This window comes from Balaenoptera musculus, chromosome 10, assembly GCF_009873245.2.
Source record: "Balaenoptera musculus isolate JJ_BM4_2016_0621 chromosome 10, mBalMus1.pri.v3, whole genome shotgun sequence".
Classification (NCBI taxonomy): Eukaryota; Metazoa; Chordata; class Mammalia; order Artiodactyla; family Balaenopteridae; genus Balaenoptera; species Balaenoptera musculus.
The window spans coordinates 90,069,736-90,094,432 of NC_045794.1; the positions used below are offsets into that span (position 1 = coordinate 90,069,736).

Genomic DNA, 24,697 nt, shown 5'->3' on the forward strand with positions numbered 1-24,697 from the left:
TCGTTTTTACAGCAGACTTGGAAACAGCAACTTGCCTCTTCCCAAATTGAGCTGCCTCTGCTGAATTGCTAACTTTGCCACTGGGCTCCGTGTTTTGCCATCCCTGGCAAGTAAGGTTTGGAGGGGCCATTGATTCATCTGGATCCTGACTTCATGTCTGACTGGGAGAATAGGCTCCAATAGGCTCTGGGGAGAAACAGGATAGGATTCAGCTGGGGTAGGGGAGTTGGTTCCTAGTAAGGAAATTTTTAAGAGATTAGAGACAAGGAATTGAGAAACATGGTGGGACAACCAAAATGGGGAAGGATAATGGAGCTACCAGAATAGGCAGGTAGGTGTGTGTGTGTGTGTGTGTGTAGGGGTGTGTGTGTGTGTGTGTGTGTGTGTAAAGGGTAATCTGTTTGACAAACATTTATTGAGCACCTGCTCTTTTTTGGGCTAAGTGCAACGTGAGGTAAGAAAGAGTGATAAGATCCTAGAGCTGGAAGAGTTCAATTTGTGATTCAAACACGGCTGCTATAAATGCAAAATCCATTCCATTCTGGTCAAGGTCCTAGCATGAGAGCATCCAGCCCCCTTTGATGGAGACACTCACTCTCTGCCCCCATGACAGCACCGCCTCAATCCCCCTGACTCTGTTGCTAGTTCTTGTTATTAGATGACTTGTTCTTTGGCTGAGCCAATGAACGCAACTTCTTTGCAGTTTCTGAGTTCTGTCTTCAAGATCTGTCCATTTGCTGGTTTGACAAATATTTGAAGACAGCTTCTTCACATACAATAGAAAAAGAAGCCTCTTATAATCTCCAAGTCAATCCCTCTCTTCTCTGTGTTCTTACTGCATGTAGTAAATGCCTTTCTTCCAGCCTTTGTCACACTGGGTCTGTCTAATTATTTTTGTATACATAGTCGACTAATATTTACTGAGCAACTCCCTTCTACCAGATGTTGTAGTAAGAAATTTCATAAGGTTTTTTGCTTAATCCTCATTCCAATTCCCTGACATAGGTAGTACATCCTCTTTACAGATAAGAAAATTGAGGCTCAAAATGAGGAAATGGTTTCACTTCTCTGTCAGTTTCCTCATCTGTGTAACGTGGATGCTAATACTGACCTTGTAAGACAGTTGTGAGGAGTAAATAAGTAAAATGTACTCTTGCATATAGTAGGTGTGCAATAAATGGGAGCTATTTTTTCCAGTAACAATCCTTCCATGGGTCAGCCCGTCCCATTTTTGTCAATGATGATGATAATAATGATGATATTAATAACATTAATATACACTCTGTCCAAGACATAGTGCTGAGAGTTTTTCACACGCATTATCTTGCCCAATCCCTTCAATTCAGGTAACTGGTAACGTTATTATCCTGTTCTGTAGAAGAGGAAATTGGAGGCCAGAAACAGTTACTTGCCCACAGTCATAATAGCCATAAAGAACAGGGCTGGGATTGGAAGAATTCAGTTGGCTCCTAAGCCTCTGCTCCCAACTGCTTCTTCCTCTACCACATCCTTACTGAGCTGCTCTCTACTGCATCCCTTGCCATCTAAGTGCTGGGGACCAAGGGCCCCATCAGAGTGCCAACTGGGGCATGGAGGTCAAACTGGGGTACATCACAACCCTGTGGGTGTATTAGGATGCATGCAAAGGCAGAGTCCCAAATGACATAGATCTCAGAAAGCGGTCCTGGTAGAAAGAGAATAGGTCTGGGAGGCCATGGGATTGTCAGAGGTGCAATGGAGTGAGGGCAGGAGGCTCTAACAGGAGTAGATTTTGGATTATGGTGAAACCAGAGAGTCACTCCTCCAGGGGTGAGTACAGCCTTAGAAATTTCCAGACTGCAACTGTGAGCGTTTAGGGAAATTAACTCCAAAGATGTCTGCCTTCTTCCCTTTCTCTTCCACTCCTCCCTGCCCACCCCCATCCCAGTGTCTCTTACCTGAATTCTTGCTCTTATAAACACAATCATCTATTCTAGTTGCTTCAGAGTTACAAAGAAAACAATTCCAGACATACTGGGAGCTGGATGCCCACCCTGAGATGTGGTCCCTAAAGTGGTTCAGGCCTCCCTAACTTCCCTGTCTCTGTCTTGCCTTCTTCTACAGTGATCCGGGCCAAGGTGGTGGGGAAGAAGCTGGTGAAGGAGGGGCCCTTTGGCACACTGGTCTACACCATCAAGCAGATGAAGGTGAGTGACAGCAGCTTGATCCCAGGATTCAGGAGGGTTTGGGGGTTTTTTGTCAGAGTCTTGGCCAATGGAGGCAAGTGGGGTTGGACTTAGGGTGTGTGTTTGCTCAGTGTCTGAGCCCCAGCCCTAGCCCCTCCACCTGGCTGGAGAGGGCATAGATGAGGCAGCAGAAAGCGACAGGTGGTGGTGGTGGTGCTGGCTGCTTCATCCCAGAGCCAGGGCCGGTGGAGTCCCTCAAAGGCAGCTGTTAAGAATCTGTGCTCTGGAACCAGACAGCAGACAGCCCTGTTACCTAGTAACTATGAGACACTGGCCAAGTCACTGCCCCTCTCTGGACCTCAGTCTTCCCGTCTGTAAAATGGGGGGAGGGATGTTGACTAGATCGTCTCTACAGGCTCTTCCGAGGTCTGACGTTTTAGGATTCAACAATGCCTACTGGTTTTATGCAGTCACTGAGGTTACAACTTAGGTTTAACCTCACAAAACTTTACATTAAACTTGTGCTGATCACAGGAACCTCAAGCCAAAGTAGGAACTTCACCCTCTCTCTCTATTTTCCCGGCTTTGTCTTCTTGCATCCCAGTAGTTAGCATCGTTTACTAAGCATGTTCATATAACTGAGCATATTTGTGAGCATGTTAACATTATGAAGCACATTCAGGAAGTATGCCCTAAGAAAAAGCACATCAGATTCAAAAACTAGGGAGCCCGCCTTCTAGTCTCAGCTCCATTCCTTCACTTAGCTCACTTGCCTTAGAATTGTCCCTTTTCCTGGGCTCAGTTTTGCCATATGTCAACAGTGTGAGGTTGGGCTGGGTACCCCTAAGAGCCCTCCTGTCTCAGGCATTTCAGGATTCTAAGTGCCCTGGGACACGGGCTGTGTTACTTCTAAGCAGGAGCTGGTTTGGGTGCCTCAGCACAGAGGACTGGGGCTCGACCCTGAACAACCTGGCAGCTGGTCCATCACTCCACCTTTGTGAGCACCTCCCTACATGCAGCACTCTGTGCCAGGAGCTGTGGAGGCCACGAGGAAGATGAGGCTCCTATGTTTAGGAACTATAGTCAGGCGGGAGAGAAGACACATGTGCATGACTCATCAGGAGTTCGAGATGGGGTGTGCCCAGGTCCCAGTGGACTCAGTGCTCATATCTGCATTCCCGGCAATTAGGGTGGGACCGGCAGGCAACAGGGCCTTGGTAAATGCTTGTCCATCTAATGAGGGAATGAGTGTGAGACGCACTGGCCTGAAACTCCCCAGAGGAGACAATTTATGGGTAGAACTGAGAGGGGGAGTGACACAGCCCATGGGTGGTAACCAGCCATCTCAGAGGCAGACCTCCAGGCCTCGTAATTCCTGCATCCTGAGGCCTGAGGTTAGATGTACCGAGTTTGTGGAACCTGCTGCTTTGGACTCAATTTTGGAAACATCCACAGCATTCTGGTTATGTAATGTCCAGAGTCAGCCCTGGCCAGCTGCCCTTGGCTGCCCAAGCTTGGTCATGGGACCAGCTTATGTCTTCAGATGGCCATGGGGAGAGAAGAGTGGGTGGAGAGGGGACCAACAAGAGCAATAACAACCCAAAAACCCCACTGTGCAACCCCTGGCAGCTGGCAAGCAAATGCAAAAGCAGATTAGACAAAAGCAGAGGTTCAGGAGATGCATTCCCTGCCTGCTCTGGAATAATCCTTCACGTTGTGAGACGCACTATGGTCAGCAGAGAGCTGGGAGGGGAAGAGGCTGGGGGCAGTGGTTCCTAAGTTTGCCTAGCTTCTCTCCTTCCTTCAAGGCCTGGATGCCAGGGTGACCAGAGGCCCTTGCTGTGGGCAGAATGTCCCATTCCCCCCTCACTGGGAACAGCCTCTGAGCAGTGTTTAGAGGCCAAGTAACATTAGCTCACCCATCCACTTCAGAGCACACACACCCACTCCCAAGATGCTGGTCTTTTGTTGTCCACTCACCATCTTTCACCCAGGTCCATGGATCAGAGTGCTGGGCATTAGAGAATAAAATCCCTTGTTTTACTTGTGACAGAGGCTCAAAGGGAAATGAGTTGTCCAGAATCACACATTTAATTAAAGCTAGATCTGGTTCCCAAGCTGAGGTGTCAGGGTTCCTTCCCAATCCTGTGTGCTCTTTACGGTGACTCCCAGAATCTCCCTGCCATCTTACTTTGATTATCAACCACTATCTAGTACATTTTATTAACTCTGCCCTGCTACCAGCCCAATATTAGATAACCCATAGAACTGGTCATTGCCCTTCTATCCAGAGAGGCCACTGGATTCTGCTGGTCTCCAGGTACCAGTCTGCTAATCCAAGAAGGTGCGAGACATAGGAGTAGGAGTAGGACATTCAGTCATCCTCCCTCCCTCCCTCATGTCTTTTCTTCTCTCCCTCCTCCCCACGCTCTCTGTGCTTCTGTGCTTCGCACTGTGCTTTTCTGAGCTGAGGATACGAGGATAATTGTTATAATGAATATAAGACTCCATACAAGTAACAACAAATGAGCATTTACTATGTACCACGCGTTCTGATAAGCCTCTGTGGGGATCAATTCTCACAACAACCCTGTGAAATAGATACACATTATCCTTTATTTTACAGGTGAGATTTGAAAGGGTTAAACAACCGTCAAGATTGTATAGTTAGAAAGTGGCAAACTAGAGCGAAATTAGTTTTTGCCTACAGGGAGATTACAGAGCAGTGGAGCTGCAGGCTGATTTATCATTCCCACCCACTTTGGGGGCTCCCCCCACCCCATTTGTATCTAGTTCCCCTAGGGAACAAAAGGAGGTTAACTTGGGTTTGTGGATTTGTCATCCAGCAGTGTAGCTCTTGACTTGCAAAGGGTGTATGGAAAAATATCTTTGTAGGAGGGAAGGGGGAAGAGGCCAGAGAGGGGAGCCTGCAGGAGTTTTGGCACTGGTCCCTGGGCGCTTTGTTCTAGAGGATTAGAGTCTACCCCAGGGAGTCAGGCGGGGAAAGCAAGGACTCCCTTAGAGGAGGACTAAAGGAACGGGAAAAACGTGAGAATTTGAGCTGCTCTGTCTGACCTCTCTTCTCTCTCAGAGTTCCCACCCCCTCCCCCCAAAACTTCTCACCAGATGAAAGGCAGGCAGACCCTCTCCCATACGCTGATTCCAGAGCCTGTGGTCCTCCTCTCAGGCATCTCTTGAGTGTGCAGTGACCCACAGGTGTGTTTGGGGGCGGGGGAAGGGTGTTAGAATGTTGAGGGAGCTTATTGCAAACCCAAACTTGGAGATTCGCTGGGGCTGAGGTGCTGGGCTGTGGTACAAAGGTGGAAGTTTCCAGAATTGGATGTTCTTATCTTTGGGGATCTTATCTCTTATCAGGACCATGAGAAAGTATCTGCTTTGCCTGTAGCTATAGTTTATGCCATGGAGACATGCTCTCAGGCTGGCTGCAGGGGACAGCATGTGGGGGACATTATGTCCCAGCTGGCCTTGGGAAAGGCCCATGGGGAGGCCCGCTGGTCATGTGCTGTGCATGTCCTGACTCTGGGCAGGACAGATCTGCTGGACAATCGGAATGCTTGGCCCCCGGTGACTTCCTTCCTTCAAGGCTTTGTCTAATCAAATGATTAATAGCAGGGTCTCACCTTTGAAGCTCCAGCTGGAAGCCTCTCTGACTGCCCCAGCCTATGGGGAACTGTTCTCCTCCTCCAGATGCCTGTGACTCTGTTCTCGTGTGCTCTGCCACCCCAGCTAGACAGCCCATTCTGTGAGAGAAAATCCATGTACTTGGTACCTCAGTCAGGTATCTAATGTCTCTGAAACTCGGTTGCTTATAAGAATCAGTTGTGAGTTTAAATGAGTTTATGATATAAAGCAGTATCCAGCACAGTGCTGATCTTCTGTAGGCATGCCAGAAATATCTGACATAGTGGTGACAGTTCATGCTGCAAGTATAAAGACCAGACATTCCATAAGAAATAGGTAAAATTCCCCAAACTCAGAAATTTCTTTCCCACGTTATTTGTCCCTTCACCCCAAGGGAAGTTAACTTCTTAGAACTTGGTGTAGATACTATCACAAAGCGAAGCCAAGCCCAGAGGCTTGTAGAGTCCAATGTGGTGTATATACAATATTGCAATTAAATATTATAATGGAATATTGTTCAGCCTTAAAAAAGGAAATCTTGTCATTTATGACAACAAAGATGAACCTGGAGGACATTATGCTAAGTATAATAAGCCAGACACAGAAAGAAAAATAATGCATGATCTCACATATTTGTAGAATCTAAAAAAGTCGAATTCTTAGAAGCAGAGAGTAGAATGGTGGTTACCAGGGTCTAGGAGGTGGGGGAAATGCGGAGATGTTGGTGAAAGGGTACAAATTTTTAGTACTGCAGGATGCGTAAGTTCTGGGGAGCTAGTGGACAGCATGGGGACTATGGTTACCAACACTGTACTACATAGTAGAAAGTTGCTAAGAGAGTAGATGTTGTGTTCTCACACATAAAAAGGCAACTATATGAGGTGATGGATGTGTTAACTAGCTTCATTGTGGTAATCACAATGTATACATATATCAAAACCTCCCCTTACATTGATACACTTTTTAATCTGTCAATCATACCTCAGTAAAGCTGGGGGAAAAAAGAGCAACCTGTCTACGTCTGAAACTGGCTTTAACTACTTGCACTAAGTGATGAGGCTGGGCAAGACATGTAGGAAGCAGAGGACCAAATCCTTCCCTCTGCTCATTACGAACTTTAGTATAACTGGCTTTAAACTAATTTTTACTAAATGTATGCCAAGTGCTATTCTAAGGCATTTAATTCTCAAAAACACCATATGAAGTAATTGCTTTGCCCCAATTTACAGATGAAGAAACTGAGGCCCAAAGATGGTACGTAACTTTCCAAGAGGCTAATAAGTGGCAGAGACAAGATGCAGACTCTGGCTGTCTGTCCACAGAACCCGAGTTTACCATTAATCTTCCATTGCATCGGCTGGATTAGATTAACACCTTTTCCAATTCTGAGATTCTCAGATTCTCTGATTTCAGGACATTATAAGCCTGTTATAACCCTCCTAAGTTTGTCAAACCAGTTCTAGGTCTCTATGACTACAGACCTAATAATACTTTAGGATCAATATTTAGATCAAGCTGGATTATTATAAAGAAAAGACAACAAAATGAGTAAAACCTGCCTTAACCATACATTTACCATATTGTTATTTTCAGAATTGACCCTGAAAGGCAGCTCTGTATTTGTCAGACTCAGTCATTTATAATGTGTTAAGATTTTGGCTCCACATGCAAGTGCTAGAAACCATGTTAAAATAAAGGGTTCTTCAATTCAAAAGTAGCAGAGATGCCAAGCTGATTTCAACAAGTTGAGTTCTTATTGGGCAGGGGCTTGATTCTTACCCATAAAGCAGAAAAGAGATACAGGGGAACAGACCAACATGGAATAAACTGAGGCTTCAATAGGCTGGCCTGAAAGACCTAGAGAGAGTACTGAGTTGAAACACTTGCCAAAAAGTCACGGGTCATCCACACCAAAATGAGAAGTTGTCGGGCCTGGGAGTGAGTGCAGGGGATGTTCTCCCGAGGCCACACTTGATGGCATGCACGCAGCAGCACCCTTAAGCATGGTTCCTGTTAAAGCCAGAGAGGCACCATCCGTCACTGAGGAAGTGGGGGGTAGGATGTGACACGCCCGTGCTCCCCGACAGCACAGCTGAAAACTGAGAGGACAGCACTTCTCGCTGCTCTTGGCTGCATTTCCTCGTTCATCTGGAGAGCCTCCCGGGAAAAGAGGGTTAAGAAGGGAGGCCAGGTAAATTAAAAGCACCTGCACCGATGGTTGCACACAATTAGAACAGCACTCCCCTTAAAAAGGCAGAGGCTCCCAAACGCTGTCGGTCCAAGAGACCCTTTGTGATGGCAGAGGGCCTCATGGACCACCTACCCTCACCAGCCAGTCGCCACTTAAAAGAAAATGGGGAGAAAGAAAAACAGCCCATTAGACTGAATGGGAGGCACTTAGATGAGACACCAATGAGGTGATGTCTGGCTTTTTATTACCATTAGTAAATTACTTATGCATGCCAGGAACTAAAATAGAGACGTTGTCTTATTGGAAACCCTTGGGATAAGCCTAGAGACCACCAGACATCCAGGGCCTGCGTACTCTGAGAACTGGGGGATAATGGGATTGGGCAACACCTCGGTGCCCCCTCCCACCTCCACCAGCTCACACGGTTAGCAGTTGTCTCAACAGATCCGGGCCTGCATAATGCTCGTGGACTTGACCTGGAATCACCAAGTGGGTTCAGACTTTGTTACGTTCACACCAGTGGCTCTGAGCGCATGCTGACAAAGGAGGCACGATAGCTATAAATGGCATCTGCCTGCATCAGAGGCCCTTAGCCATGAACTTGTGAGGCTGCATTGGGAGACAGCATAGGATAATGGTTAAGAGCAGATTCCCCTGCTTGGATGCCTACCTCTGCTATTCGCCAACCGTGTGGCCTTAGACAAGCCACTTAATCTGCCTGGGCCTCAGGCTCCTCATCTGTAAAATGGAATGGGAGGTGTGACTGGCTGGATGGGAAGGTTTCTCGGGGAAGGCACCACCCATGGCTCAGACAAGAGAGGAGCAGGTGGCCTCGTCTCTAAAGTGAAGACCCTGGGGTAGGTAGGTCGGTGACCGGCCACACAGTGGCCTATTAGGGGAATCCGATCCCACAGCCCAAATGACAGCATGCGTTCTGAGCCCTGGTCCCCCTCTCATGATATTCCTTCTGCCCACAGATGTACCGAGGCTTCACCAAGATGCCCCACGTGCAGTACATCCACACAGAAGCTTCCGAAAGTCTCTGTGGCCTTAAGCTAGAGGTCAACAAGTACCAGTACCTGCTGACAGGTAACGGCCAACTCCAGCATCTAGGCCAGGGTTTGGCCAAGGTCCACTGTTCCTTCACTTTAGAGGATGGAGAAGGAGTGGTAGACCCAGCACTGTTCTCAGGGCTTTGGCGATGAGCCCACTGAATTGTAAGGAGTATCCAGTGTTGAGTCCATCTTGCTTGACCAGTGGTGGGAGCTTGAAGCTCCTACAGTGAGGCTAGATTTTAGTCTAGTGACTCTGGGGAGGAAACCTAGTTTTGCCTGGTTTTGCAATTTCTCAGCTTTACTGTAAATGAAAAGAAATTGCTAGTACCTACTGCTCTCCACATCTTAGGACAACCTATTAGGTCTGTCTTTGAAAGTTATCCACCTTTAGGCAGTCAACGTAGAAAGGAAAAAACAAAAGCAAGATCAAAAAGCCCTTGACACGGGAAGAGAATAGTTGGTCTCTGGCCCCAGCTCCAGTGCTTACTGGGTTTGGGACCTTCTGCAAATCGCTTAACCTCTCTGAACTTAATTTTCTGCATTTGGAAAATGGGAATACAACTCATCCTAAAAGGTGTTGGGGAGGATGAAATAAAACCATGGGACTCAAGAGTACGTGGCACAGTTCCTGGCCTAAGGGGGTTACTCAGTAGATATGAATTCTTTCTCTTCTGGCTGGGTTCTGGACAAAACAACTCCCCCCCTGTTGTCCCTTTCCTCCTCTAGGCCGTGTCTATGATGGCAAGATGTACACAGGACTGTGTAACTTCGTGGAGAGGTGGGACCAGCTCACCCTCTCTCAGCGCAAGGGGTTGAACTATCGATATCATCTGGGTTGTAACTGCAAGGTAAGCCCCAGGGAGAGCAGGCAGGGGAGGTGCTGGCTCGCAGCCCCAGAAACATCAGCTCCTACAGTACAGGGCACTGGGCCGTGAGGCTGGGAAGGGTATGCATGTCAGGCCTGAGCAGAGGGGCAGGTCCGAGAAGGAGTGGTGAGGAATGTTGCACCAGGCTGAGCAGTGAAGAAGGCGAGGGAAGAATGCCTTTCTGCTGTAATCTGTGCTGCCCACTTGGCAGCTGCTGGGGCATGAGGGCTCTTCAGCATCCTTGGCCCCTCCCGTGGCTCAAGGTTGTGGCAGGTACAGGATCCTTACGTTGGCAGGTCCTGCCCAGCAGCCCCAAGTGGGCTCACCTAGGCAGCTGACTCACTGGCGGCCCCCGCCCCAGGTGGGCAAGCTGGCGCAGGACTGCTGATACCACTTGCTGCAGAGGGTCACTCTTCAACCTGGCCCAACTCCTTGACCCAAGCACAGGGTCAGGGCACACAGCCCTGCTGCTGTGGGAGGCAGTTAGGCCATTCTCTCAGTTAATTCTCACAACAACTCGGCAAAATGGGACAATAGTGATTATGACTAGTACAATTTTAATTGTTCCCATTTTGCAGAGGAGGAAACAGAGGCCCAGAGAGCTTAAGTAGCTAGCCCTAAGTCACACAGCTCATTAAGTCTGATTTCTAGCCTAGGGCAGCTGGACTCTACAGTGTATGCTTTAATCTTTCTAATTTCTCAATTCCCTACGACAGCTGAGAGCTCCCGCCTTTGCCTGTTACGATTTGAGAGGGAAAGCACTCCCAAATGTCTAATTCTACCACTTACTGGCTGTGTGACCTGGGGCAAGTTACTTAACCTCTCTGAGGCTCTATTATTTGTAAAAGGGAGATAAATCTGTTATGAGAATTAAAGAGAATAATATAGAAGCACTTAGCAGAATGTCTGGTACACAGTAGGTGCTCAATAAGTACTGGCGAGTGTTATTTACATTATTTTCACTAAGGGAGTGATGTGGCTGGGCTCCACCTGCAGTGGTCCCAAGTTCTGAATCCAGACTCGGGCAAGCATCAGGCCTAGGTCCACCACAGCAGACTCCACCAACCTTCGGTTGTTATCTCACTGCAGATCAAATCCTGCTACTACCTGCCTTGCTTTGTGACCTCCAAGAACGAGTGTCTCTGGACCGACATGCTCTCCAATTTTGGCTACCCTGGCTACCAGTCCAAACACTATGCCTGCATCCGGCAGAAGGGTGGCTACTGCAGCTGGTACCGAGGATGGGCCCCCCCGGACAAAAGCATCATCAATGCCACAGACCCCTGAGTGCCAGACCCTGCCCCACCTCACTTCCCTCCCTTCCCACTGAGCTTCCCTTGGACACTAACTCTTCCCAGATGATGACAATGAAATTAGTGCCTGTTTTCTTGCAAATTTAGCACTTCGAACACTTAAAGGAAAATCTACGCTGTCATATGGAGTTTATTTGGAACCATCCTCCTGGCCCCACCCTTCCCTTTCTTTTTGGTTTTGACATCACCCATTTCCACCTGGAAATTTTTGGTGCCATGCCAGAAAGAATGAGGAATGTATATTCTTCTTTGTGATGATATAATCTATATTTTTTTAGGAAAACAAAAATTGAAAAACTACCCAATTTGGGCATTGTAATACCTACCCCTCTTTCTTCTTCCCCATTTCACCATCTCCCAGACCCTCCTCCCTTTGCCCTTCTCTTCCCCCTTCCCCAGTACATAAAGGACACAGACAAGGAAGCTGCTGAAAAGCCAACTGTTTCAAATCAGCCAAGGGCAGCAAGCAGATAGACTCAAGGTACGCAGAAGATCTTATACACCAAGGAGATGCTACTGCATGTCCCCACCAGACTATGTCTGTCTGTGTCTGCACGTGAGAGGGAGGGAGGGGAGGAAGAAACTGCAAGAGGGTCTGGATGATGCAGTACACACACAATTCCCCAGCCCAACGATGCTTGGGTTGACCAGATGTTTCTGAATCTGGAGCAAGCAGCCAGGCCAGAATAACAGAACTTTCTTAGTTGGTGAAGACTTAAACATCTGCCTGAGGTCAGGAGGCAATTTGCCTGCCTTGGACAAAAGCTCAGGTGAAAGACTGAGATGAATGTCTTTCCTCTCCCAGCCTCCCACAAGATTTCCTCCTGGAAAACTCTTTAGTAGATTTGGCCAGGAGTTGCCTTTATGTAAATTGGAGAGATACAAACACCGTACACTATCCACAGATATAGGACAAGTAGATTTGGGTAGAGAATACTATTTCCAAAGTAGCATTTATCTCACCTAGGGGGATGTGTTTGCATACACATTTGCATATACCCACATGGGGACATAAGCTAATTTTTTACAGGACACAGAATTCTGTTCAATGCTGTTAAATACGCCAATAGTTTAATCTCTTCTATTTTGTTGTTGTTGCTTGTTTAAAGAAAATCATGACATTCCAAGTTGACCTTTTTTTTTTTCATTTTAATTAAAATTTGAAATTCTGAGCACCCTCAGCATCCCTCTAATTGGGGTCATCTGACCTCTGTCCCTCTCCTTTTCTCCTGCTTCATGTTTGGGGCCTTCGTTTAACTGCCTTACTGGCTTGGCTCAGATGGGAGATGAGAGTTAATGTGGGTCAGGGGCCTGGGCACAGGAAGGAAAGCTGCAGTGTCCTGCCTTGGCTAGATAGCCACCTTTCCTGGGTTTGGGGACAACTTGCTCCTCTTCCTCCAGCTTACTGGTGGGTGTATGCCACCTCCTGAGGTCCTCACCTCATAAAGTTAAAATTGGTGGTCATTGGGAAAGCCTTACTCTGCAATCAGCTGTAGGGTTTTTGTTGTGTTTTTTGAAATAAAACTATAATATAAATTCTCTGATTAAATAAAATTATTTTAAGTTTTAGTGTTGAAAGTGAGATGCCAAGAGTAGGTGATAATGTATATTTTACAGAATTGGGGATGGTAGGATGGTTACATTTAACATGATTGCTCTGTTTCTTTTTTCAGATTATGGGTATTTATCCTGTATTAGTATTTGTATCTTCAGTTCATTCCACTTTAGGAAACAGAGCTGCCAACTGAAACAGGAGAAAAAAAAAAAGAAGCAGACAATACATTGTAATGTCTTGCACACAAATGCAAATGCCCAGGCAAGGTGTTTGGCAGGACCCCAGTGCGGGAAGGCAGTACAGGCATCCGGTTTCCTTGGGATTGATTTCATTACCTACCTTTCACCTTGTGGTTGTGACATCTGGCATACAGGAAATGGGGGTGGGGGGGGGCCTTTGCTCTCTCAATGGGGCAGCGTGAGCAGGAGGAGCTGAGGTCAGCAGGCCAGTGGTTTTTAAGGGGTGAGCCCCAGACTTGGTGTTTTAAGATTTTCTTTATTTGAACCTCAAAGTCCTACAAGGTGGATCCCCTAACCCAACCTGCACAAGTGCCCTCCCACAACTGGGCATCAGTGTGACCTCCATGAGGCATCTGGCTATTCTTGGTCCCTGGTGGGGTCATCTCCACTCACACAAGGAGGGGCTTGAGGTGAGGCCTGAGCATGAGTCACCTGAAGTTTCCCTCTGAAAAGTTGGTGGAACCACAGTCCTATCTGCCAGGCCCTGGCAAGGAAAACAGCAGGTCCTGAGCAAAGAAGGGTCCTTTGCAGAGTGATGTCAGAGGGCGGTTTTTGAGCTTTCTATAAGCTATAGCTTTGTTTATTTCACCTGTTCACTTACTGTATAATTTAAAGTCATTTATGTAGCTGAGACACTTCTGTATTTCATTCATATCGTGAACGTTTTATTTTGCTAAATCTTATGTCATGTGTAGGTTGTAATATGTGTACATTGTGTTTAAGAGGAAAAAGAAAAAAAAAAACAAAACCCACACGCCGCCATTTTCCTGAATCAAATTCTACAGTGGAACGGAGGGTAAATACTTCTACTGTGCAGGCAGCTAGACTGGCGAATTGGGGAAACTAGAAGGAATTAGCACTAGAGACTCCTCCAGACTCCTCCCTATCGGCATCCTAGTGGCTTTCTGGACTAGGAGGGAGGAGAGAAAAAATAGCAAGTACATTCACATCCTTGCTCTGAGGCACCTGGCCCTGGGCAATCTGCTGGTCATTCCCGTTCCTTTCTCCCTCTAGTCCGTTTGTCCACCCCATTGGGAAGCCACAATTTCTCCTAAAAATCCAGGGCCGCGGGACCTGTGATTCCAAGCTCTCTTGGCCTCCCCTGGCCATCTCTTCTGTCTCCCTATCCAGAAGCACCACACCCAGGCTCTCACCTTTCAGGCCAGTGCTCCATCTGGCCAGGGTAGATAATACGGGGAGACTCTTGTGCTTTAGCCTTACCCAGCCCCAGACCCTGCATCATGGCAATCAAGCTACAGCCCATGAGCACCATTTTTCATACCATGGTTCTTAAGCAATTAAAGAAACAAATGACTTATTGGAACAGCTGTCTCATAGGAACTGTGGTCCCCAGGAGACAATACCCTCCCCTGCCTCTGCCCTTCATCATATGCTCAATGATCAACAATATGGATTAACCAAAAATGACACCCAAGTGTTTGGCTCCTGGCTGCTAAAGTAAAAATATCACTGAAATAGTTTTACACAAGAAAAACACTTAAATTCTGACAGCAAAAGCAAAACAAAATGGGGGAGTGTTGGGGAGACAGATATCAACAGCTTCCAAATTGGCTCTTGGGAGACACGAGGAGGGCTCATGCTCCAAGGGGAGGGGCTTCGTAAATTCTCCCATGACCCCCACCTTCCTCCTTAGCCGGTCTGCTGTCCTGAAACCCAGAAGTGATGGAGAGAAACCAACCAGAGAAAACCCTGTCTGGAAGGAATGTATTTGTTGCTAAATTTTGTAGCACTGTTTACAGTTTTCCTCCATGTTATTTATGAATTTTATATGCCGTGAATGTATATTGTCTTGTAATGTTGCATAATGTTCACTTTTTATAGTGTGTCCTTTATTCTAAACAGTAAAGTGGTTTTATTTCTATCACACACCTGATAGAGTCTCTTGTCTCCTTGTGTCCTGACTGCCATTGTGGGTTATAGGGATCACAGAGGGCCTTGGAAGCCAGGTCCTGCCTGCTTTGGCTCCTGGCCTGTGCACACTCCCCTCCCTCCACTCACTTCTACAGCGTGGACCCACCCTGCCCCAGCCCTTGCCCCAGTCAGGTGCATTTTCAGGAGCAGCATCCTAGATTTCCTCCTGGCTGCTAATCCATCCCTGACCTTGCTCCCTGATTCTATGGCCAGGGTTCTCCCTAGTTCTATGGAATCTGGATCAATATCTAATTGCCTATTAGTGGTACAGGTATTCCCAGACTGGGGCCCTGACTTGGCCTTCCCTGGTGGGAGGAATCTTCCTAAGAATCTCAACCTGGTGGAAGTCGGCGGGGGAGGCTCAAACAGCAGTCCTTGATGCCAAATGCCTGCCTGAAATTCCGAGTAGGGCTTGGCCTAGTTGGGGATGCCAGGAACTCACTACAGCCAGCCAACACCTCCCAGAACTTACAGCTGGGCCTGTCACCCTCAATGGGCTGGGTTGGTTGCAGACCCCTCACCCAACTTTCATCCCATTGTTGACAGTGTTCCAGGGTATGGCTTTGCCCCTATTTTAAAGCTACTCTATTTTGAGCACCTATCGTATGCCAAGCACAGCACCCTATACACATGATCACATTAAATCTCAACAACCCAATGAGGTAGTTCTACTGTCATCCATGGTTTTTGGCTGAGGAAGCTGAGGCTCACAGAGACCCAAGACCTAGTAAGTAGGCAGAACTGGGATTCAAACTCAGGCTGGTTTGAGGATACACCCTGAATTTTCTCCACGGTGTTCTCACTTAGTTGGAATATGCTGGGTTGCACATGCCCTTCTTATTCCAACCAGCACATCCTGGATTCTATGACTCCTCTCACTGCATCAGATATAAGGGAAAGATAATCAATGAGAAATGTTTCTGCCTGGTTAGACTGTCCCCCACCTGGAGACACCTATCAGTGTCTCCAAACAGGACTGTCAAGCTCAGCAGCCTAAGCTTGGGATTCTACAAGCAGGGCATCATCCTCAGCTGAGATTACTGAATACCCTATTAACTATCTTGTTCCCCAAGACTCACATTCCTTGCAAGGCATGCATGGGGCCATGGCCCCGCATTCCTTTGACCAGTTTAACAAGATCACCGACCATGAAAGCAGGCATGTCACGGGCTATTTCCAGCTGCCCAGAACTCTTGATCCAACTTCTTCTGGCCGCAGGATGGAGAACTCTCCACCTCATCCAAAAAGATGTTCACCTTTCCCACCATCCAAATGGGAGGCTATCCCACATATTCCAAATGGAAGGCTATCCCACATATTCCAAGTTCTCTGGGAAGCTCCAACCACTTCCCAGAGACAACCTTGAGTATATTCAACAGTTGGAATGCGAAGAGGATGCACAAGGAAACTGCCCTTTGACGATCAATGCAAACAAAATATTACTGCTTTTATTAAAATAAGAGTTGAAACCAGGTCCTGCACAGGGCTCAAGGGTTCAAGGTAACATCCTACCTTTGAAACATCTTTCACCTTTATTATCAACCTTTGGTTCCAATATGCCAGCTCAAGTTGTCCCCTGATTTGCTGAAAATTCCCAATGTCCCAAGGAATGCTGTCCATCTTTGTCATTTGCTCTACCGCCTGAAATTTTACCTGGAGACCTGACCCTTCTCCTAGGAAAGCCAGGTATTCCTATAGGATGTCACAGCTCTTCCTTAGAGCCTGGGTGGTCAGGGAGCAGCCCCTGAGCCCACCTCCTCCACTCAAATGGACTGAGTACATGGACAACTGTGTTTATGCCATATCACAAAAATAAGCAGAGTAAAAAAGGGCACTCACCATTGGCTTATGGTTGGGGAAAAACGTTTGCTCCACAAGCGGGAACTTCTCAGGACCCAGGGAATGGAAGATCTTAATGAGTTGAGAGAACTAGGGCAGAATACGAGAGAACATTGGTCAACTGTTGTTACCCAGTATGTACCAATCCCTTCATTCCCGCCAGGTCCACTAAGTTCTGCTCAATCACATTTCATAAGCATTTACTACGCTCTTAGCATTTCACACAAGCACAAGCTGCTGACCTTCATGTCAAGTCCCCTGCCTGCAATGCCCTTCTTTTTTGAGAGGCATTTGTGTAGTAGTTTATGGTGTGGACTCTGGGTTCAGATCCTCTACCACTTACTAGCTGTGTAACCTTGAAAGTCATTTCAGATTTCTGAGCTTCAGTTTCCTCATTTGTAAATGGAGGAAACAAGAGATCCAACCTGACAGGATTGTTGTAAGGATTAAATATACAGTGTATTAAAAGCAAGTCCTGCTCCATAGGTACACCTGAATGTTGGCTATGTTCGTAGTAAGTATTTTCTCTGCTTTTAGAAACCCCACTCATTTCCAACAGCACAAGCTGCATCCCTTCCACACTGTGCTCCCCCTGCTTCAGCACTTCCTTGTTTTGCCATGGAGATAGTTACTGTCTCCAGAGCTAGTGGGTAAGCTCCTGAAAAGCAGACCTCAGACTTATAGTCTCCTCTATCACCCACCCTACTCAGCACCCCTGGGAGCTCATTCTGTGCCCAGCACTGCGCCTTAATATTGGGGCAACACACTGAACACGTAGACCAGGCCTGGAGGAAAGACCGCCTGTGGGCAGATGGTTGGGATAATAATGTCTTGCTGGAGGGAAGCGAGGGGGTTATGGGACCTGGAAGAGGGACAGAGTGGGGGTGAGGACGACTCCCTGGAGCAGATGACATAAGAGAAGGAAGAGGGCACTCCAGATGTGCAGTGAAACAAGTGTGTGCTGGAGACACTCAGTGGCTGCCGTGGCTGTGGCCTTGGGTGCAAGGGACAGTGAGAGAGGAGGCTGGAGAGTGATCCATCACAGACCACCAGGAGCCTTAGAGGCCAGACAAAGAGCTGGGAATTCACCCAGAAGGCAAAGGGGAGCTGCTGGTGAACAAAAGCAGGGAAGAGAAAGGTAGATGCTGATCGTGAAGAAGAAATATGCTGCAATGTGTGGCCTAACGTGGATGCCCAATGGCCAGAAGAGGAGCTAAGTCTTGTGCCAAACTTACTTTGGGGTAACTCAATACTAAGAGCTCACAAAGAAAGAACAGATAACTTAGGAACTTTCTGCATCAGGCCAGGATTGGTCTGTAGATTCTTGAGCTGTAACCTGCAGCTGTGGTGCAACACAGTGTCAGTTTAGTGGGCTCGAGGGACCTCAGAAATACGGGAAATGATGGGAGGGTCTCTCATTCTACAGATAAGGAAACTGAAGTCCAGAGAAGGAGAGTAATTCCATAATCAAGCAGGAGTTTTGGAGATGCCCAGTTTCACTACCTACTACTGGTTGCATGAGCCTCAGTTTCCTCATCTGTACAATGGAGATATTAGAAATACCTACTATCAGGTTGGTTCGAGGATTAAATACAATATGCATGTGAAGGGCTCAGAGTGCAGTTAGTGCTAATAAATGGTAGTTGCTACCATCACCATGACTATGTGGGAAAACAAGGAGGGTGAACTAATACTACCTAAGGACCTTTCTGGGATGTTGCAGGCCTAAAAGCTTGGTTAGGGAAGAATGAGGAGGAGACCAAAGCCATGGTAACAGTGGTTAAAGACTATCTATATCTACTAAATTAATGCATGTATGCATTCAATAAATACTGAGTGCCAGCTCTGCAGAGACCTCGTTCCTAATACTAGGGACAATAATAGTTGTTATCATTTATTGAGTATGTACTTAATGCCACCCACCATTCTAAGTACTTTACATGTATTAACTCATAACCCTACCAGGAGGGCCCTATTTTTATCATCCTTTTACAAACATGGAAAATAAACTCAGAGAGATCAAGCAAGTTGCACAAGGCTAATCAGCTCATAAATGGAGGAGCCTGGACCTAGGCAGTCTGGCTCCAGAGCCCATGTTCTCAACCACTGCCTTACCACCAGGAGACCATGCAGAGAGGCAAGAAAAGAAGAGATGAGATGGCTAAGAGCTTCACAGAGCACATCCTACATACCCCCCAACCTCTACATTTCCTCTTCCCCTTCTCTGCTTTGTTTTCCCCTTGACACTTATCATGTCATATTAAATATTTGGCATGTGTATTAACATACTGCATGTGCCCCTGCTCACTACAATGTAAGATCCGGGGATTTTGGTCTGATTTGCTCACTGCCATGTTCCTAGAACTTAGAACAGTCCCTGGAACATAGTAGGTGCTCTGTTTGTTGCATGAATACATTATTTCAAGTAGGGGAGCTGGATAATACAGATGAATGAATAAATATATCATTCTAGGTGGAGATAAGTATTTGGGGAAAAAATAAAGCAGGGTAAGAAATTTGAGAGTATTTGGGGAGTGATGGGGTGATATTTTAGGAAAAGTCTCTCTTACAGGTAACATTTGGATGGAAAGGCATATCAAATGAATGAATATGAAACTAATGAATAAAAGTGGGAGAGGAATCGAGCATTAGGGATTGGAGAGAGATGAGTCCAAGTTTGGGTTTCACCCCTTCCTGGCTCCATGACCCTGAGGAGTTCTTTAACGGCCCTAAAGCTGATCTTCCTTCTCTGTAAAATAGAGTAATGATGCTCACTTCACATGATAGCAATAGCGTAAGCACCAGGCAGCACAGTTTTCTAGTACATAGTAAGTGGCTCAATAAACAGTGCTGACCTTTAAACAAAAATGATGACATGCTCAAATATTAATAAGAGCAGTAGGGTACCCCCTCTTACCACTAACATTATTATAACATAACACTGTATCATAATATGCTATATAATATCATTGGGTAATAATTACAAGAAGGAGTTTGGGATCTAAGTTGTTTATTCAGTTGCTTTAAAAAGACTCCTTTTATTACTGGGCCTCCATGCTGGGGAATGGGTCCACTTCAGGGCTGGGAGGTCAGCCACTGCCTCCCCATTCCTTCCGGGTCAGCCTGGCCCAGCACCTACCACCCAGGGCTTGCTGCAGAAGTTGTAGACGGAGTAGAGGGAGTTGACGGCAGGCAGCCCTCCATACTGGAGGCCGATGACCAGGCTGCGGTAGTCTTCGCCCAGGGCCATGCTGTAGGCATGCTGGCGGACAAGGATGAAGTCCGGCTTGAAGGATCTGCCAAGAGAGGGGCCGGCAGCAGTGTTACATACCTTGCATTGATGGAACAATCAGGGCAACATGCCACAGCCTGCTGGGGATAGCGCCTCAGTTCAGAATGCAGATGGGGTGTGGGAGTGTGGATGAGGAAGCTCAGATGCAAACACACAGCAACTGCAAAGCAAAAGGACTGAAAACAATTCATACTTCCTTCTATTTCTTTTTAAGGTCGTTTTCTAAATTTTCTATATTGAACAACTATTTCATTTGCAATTGGAAAAAAATGTATCAAACAGTTCAGTGAATATACTGCGATTTTACTAGGCACTACGGTGGATGCACATGTTACTGAGTCGTCACAAGTGCCCTGGGATGTGGGTACTGCTGCCATCAACTCCATCTTACAGATGAGCACCCTGAGGCTCAGGAAGATCAGGTCACTTCCTCAAAAAGACACACTGCAGGTAAGTGGCAGGGCCAGGTCTGTGTAGCCTCACAACCCTGGATCTCAACGATGGTGCAACATGGCTTTCTTCTCGTATATCTCCAACGTGTCTTGCCCCTTTCAAGTAGCAACCTCTGGAAAGCAGCTAGAGTACTGATGTGATGGCCAAGAACATGCCAGGCTCTTTGCCAGGTCCCTCTGGAAATAAGATCCTGATTAATGCTCACAAGCAAACCTGGGTAAGGTTGGGACTATTTCTCCACCTTACAGATGAGAACCTGCAGGTCAGAGAAGTTGTGAACTTCCCCAAGTCACAAAGCTGGGAAGCAGGAGAGCCACGTTTGACCTCAGGTCATCTGGCTCCAAGTCCACATGCTCTTCCCTCCATCACATGGCTCCAGGTGGATTCACACATTGTTTTATTCACACTGCCAAGGATCCACCTGTTTCTGGATTCCTCATTTCTAAGTCACACGAGAAAATCAGACTCATGGTAGGTAGGTGGTTTACACTTAAAATGGTGTGATCCATCTGGCTCATCCAGAGTCAGACACTTAGCTTCAAATAAACTTTAGTTCTTTAAAATAATTCAAATATAAATTAAAATAACTCTCAAAGGGAAAAGACTTGCCCCCAGGGAAGACACTTTTTGAATCACTCTGAGCTTGGGCCTTATGGTGCTTGCCCCCAGGGGCTGGCACCCAGGAGCAGGCGCGTAACAAGGACGTGTTGAAGGAATGAATGATGTACATGAACATCACCTCCTGCTCCCAAAGGAAAGGGCAAGGGTCTCCCCCGTCCTGAGGGCGACCGCGTGGACGGTGACATCTGGGTGTGGGTGGCATCTGCTGATGGAAGCGGTCAGTGATGTCACTGTGGTTAGGGTTGGCGTTGGGCTAGAAGCTTGGAACCTGCTATGCCTACAGTCCTGTTACATTCTTAGAGGTGAACCAGCTCCACCAGTGCATTTTACAGATGCGGAAACTGAGCCCTGTCGCCGGGCAGTGACATGTCCCGGGTCACTCAGCAAAACCGTGGCACAGCAGGAGGTCGCACCCACTTCCCTGCTTTCCGTCTGCTCTCTGCCCTCCACCTTGCAGTGTCTTACAGCAACAGAGATGGAAGGCAGGATGAAGGGGTGTGTGTGTCTCTCACAGGGATCTGAGGACCAAAGGGAGCACTGACTTATAAGACAACCATTTTCTACGTTTATCTGATTTTTAAAATAATATATGTTCATTGTGGAAAAAAAGAAAAAACACCCTTGGAAAACACATAGAAGTAAACAAAATTACCTGTAATTCTCAACTCAGAGAAAATTCTAATAACCTTTCTATGTGTTTCCTTACATGTACATTATGATCCACTAACCTATTTTCATATATATAATATGCATTCATACTCATAATTGACTTCCTGCTTTCTGTTAATTATGATCTTGCTATTTTCCACATATTGCAGTGTATTTTCCCTACCAAAATATCTTCAAAAATATCATTTCTAATGGCTACCTAGTAATAGTGCACCGAATGGATATACCATATTAAGCCAACCAATCATCTATTATTATCAAGTAGCCTCTTTCCAATATTTCACACATGCACATCTTTGCACACAAATCAACCTCTGCATTTAAAACTATTTCCTTAAGATAGAGTCTGTGAAGCGGGATCGTTGGGTTAAAGGGTGTGAACTTTTTTAAAGGCACTCGAAAGAGTATCCCTTTTTAAAGGTGCACAGCACCACTGCACCTGACAGCGAGCTCCTCACCGCAGGCTCACCAGCACAGCAGTCTTTAAAAAATACATTTTTCAATTTATAAACCATTTCCCCCAAAAGATACTCTGCACCCCACTGCTGTTTTAGTTCTCATTTTTCTGATTTTAGTGAGATCGAGTACTTTTATTAACCATATGCATTTTCTTTTCTGTAAAAGTTTGCTCACATTTTTCCCCATTAAAAAAAAAAATGGGGCCTGTTTCCTCATTGACGTGAGCTCTGTTAGGATGCTGCCCTTTATCTGTCACACGCAGTAATGTTTTTACTAGTTGCTTGCCTTTTTTTTTTTATGGCTGTGAATCTTAAGAAAATATGGAAACACATTTTCCATTCCCCCTGAGTCTTTTCCTTTTGATTTCTCTCTCTGCTTTGATGCTCCGAGGGTCCTCCGGGGCCCCACTTCCGACAGCACGATGCCCCCTCTTCCTGGCAGTGTAGTTTCCCTCACAGACAATGGTGCTAGCACACTTGGTGCCTCACTAGGGCAACTGCACTCTGCTCCAGGAGGAAATAAAGTCTTGTGCTGGGCAGCCTCCTAGTTTTTCACTGTTTGTGGAGAACTCATAAGAAGAACACAGCCTGGGGGTGGGGGGGAAATCTGGCTATCTAGAAAAAGGAGGTGCCCTTCCCAGAACACCTTCCAAGAAGAGTATCCGATGGCCTGTCTTGGGATACTCTGACCCCAGCCCCAGGTATTATGGTGCTGTCTTTCCAGGCTGTCTAGAGCTCACCTCTAAATCAGATCTTTCTTACTCTTTGAAATAAAGTAGTGGCCACCTCCTATTTGTCTTCCGGGATTTGGGAATCTATCTCAAGCTTCCACATTCCAAGTGTTCTTTTAAAATTATACATCAACTCCATGCTCAAAACCCTCAGAAGTCTTCCCTCTTTCCGATGACAGATCCTCACCTCCTTACCATGGCTACAAGGTCCCTGCCCACCTCTCCATCCTCATTTCTACTTTATCCCCTCCCTCACCTCCACCGAAACCACACTGACAACTGCTCCTCCCTCTAATTCTCAACCTGGATGCTCTTTTCCCAAATTGTTCGCGGGTGCCTCATTCTTACCACTCACTGGCTCAAATTCATTTCCTGAAAGACAACTGTCCTGTTCGCTCTATTGAAATTTTCCCCAACCCTCATATTGCCCTATTTTCTTTTCTTCACAGCTCTTATGACAATTGTATTTCTCCTGTTTATATGTTAAGTTGTTTATTGTCTGTCTCTCCCCTCTAAAGATGTCAGCTCAATGAGAACAGGGGACCTGCCCATCTTGGACAAAATAGGCCTTATCAATATTTTTAAATGAATGATGAAGTTAATGAATTCATGTACACATGAAAGAATGAATGAACACGAAGTGGAAAAAAGAGTGACCTCTTTCCTTGTGGCCCTAGAGAAAAGAATTAGGACTGATGGCCAAAGTAGCCAGGAGATAACCTGTGGCCCCTCATAACCAGGGGGCTGCCTTACAAGGTAATGACTCCTGTGTTCCTGGAGGTATGTTAGCATCACCAAGAAGGTTTTAACCCCCGAGAATGAAAGTCAGACCCCATGACTGCTTAAGATTCTCAGATACAATATGTGAGAAATAAACACTCTCCATGTGTAATGTATCACAGCAAACCAGGCATGTGTCACAGTTCCAATTCTGCCATTGGTTGCTGCCCAGAATGCACAGTGTCCTTCCAGACAGCCTGGGATACAAGGGATTTGCATGGAAAGCAGAAAAGTTAGTGACTCCAGCACTTAGTTCCTCCCTCCATACCCAGCACCCAAGGTTCTCTATCCAGTCAGGGAACAGCCACAGCCTGCATGTCACCCCAACATCCAAGGATGTGGTCAGTAGCTTCTGGGCCTGACAGTGGACCAAGCATCCCTGTAGAGGCTGGAGATCCTGAGATGACTGGGACACAATCCCTGCTTTCATGAAACTCACAGTCTTAGAGGAGGTGGGTGCAAAGCTAAAGGATAAGGATTTGCTAAAAGAACAAAAGAAAAAGTGAGTGAGTGAAATAACAGAGGCATGTATGAAACACTAAGGTGGCCCTCTGTCTGGGGAGGGTGTGGACGAGTGTGCGCTGGCTGGGTCATGGAAGAAAAGTAGGGCTTTGTCAGGTGGACAGGGTTTTAAAGGTTTCCAGGTAGAGGGAACGGCACCTGCAACTGCATGAACGAACCGCTGAAGTGGCGGGTGTAATGGACTGTGCTGGTTTTGTTTTCTCTTCTCAGTAGCCTTCTTTCTGGGGGGAAACAGACTCCGTGATGAAATCCTCTCCAACCAGAGAACCACATTTCCCTGGGCATTAACTGGTCTAAGGATTGCGTTGCTGACGTCAAATGGGCCCGTCGCAATCCTCTTCTGAGGGGCCAGCTAAGCTGGAGTGATGTCACGT

At 46.7% G+C, this 24,697-nt stretch overlaps 2 protein-coding genes across 2 annotated transcripts in view; one reads left to right on the forward strand and one right to left on the reverse strand.

Annotated features, from left to right (window-relative positions):
• The window catches only part of TIMP3 (TIMP metallopeptidase inhibitor 3), a 56,448-nt gene extending 41,532 nt beyond the window's left edge, over positions 1-14,916 (forward strand). The window contains exons 2-5 of the mRNA XM_036864746.1: positions 2,104-2,186; positions 8,976-9,087; positions 9,780-9,901; positions 11,009-14,916. Coding sequence (XP_036720641.1) covers positions 2,104-2,186; positions 8,976-9,087; positions 9,780-9,901; positions 11,009-11,206 — 515 coding nt within the window. The 3' untranslated portion in view covers positions 11,207-14,916. The remainder of the gene's footprint in view (positions 1-2,103; positions 2,187-8,975; positions 9,088-9,779; positions 9,902-11,008) is intronic.
• Positions 1-24,697, reverse strand: part of SYN3 (synapsin III) — a 451,775-nt gene that overhangs the window by 286,197 nt on the left and 140,881 nt on the right. Inside the window, exons 5-6 of the mRNA XM_036864745.1 lie at positions 19,937-20,093; positions 16,798-16,887 (exon numbers count right to left, since the gene is read on the reverse strand). Of these exons, the coding sequence (XP_036720640.1) occupies positions 16,798-16,887; positions 19,937-20,093 (247 nt within the window). The remainder of the gene's footprint in view (positions 1-16,797; positions 16,888-19,936; positions 20,094-24,697) is intronic.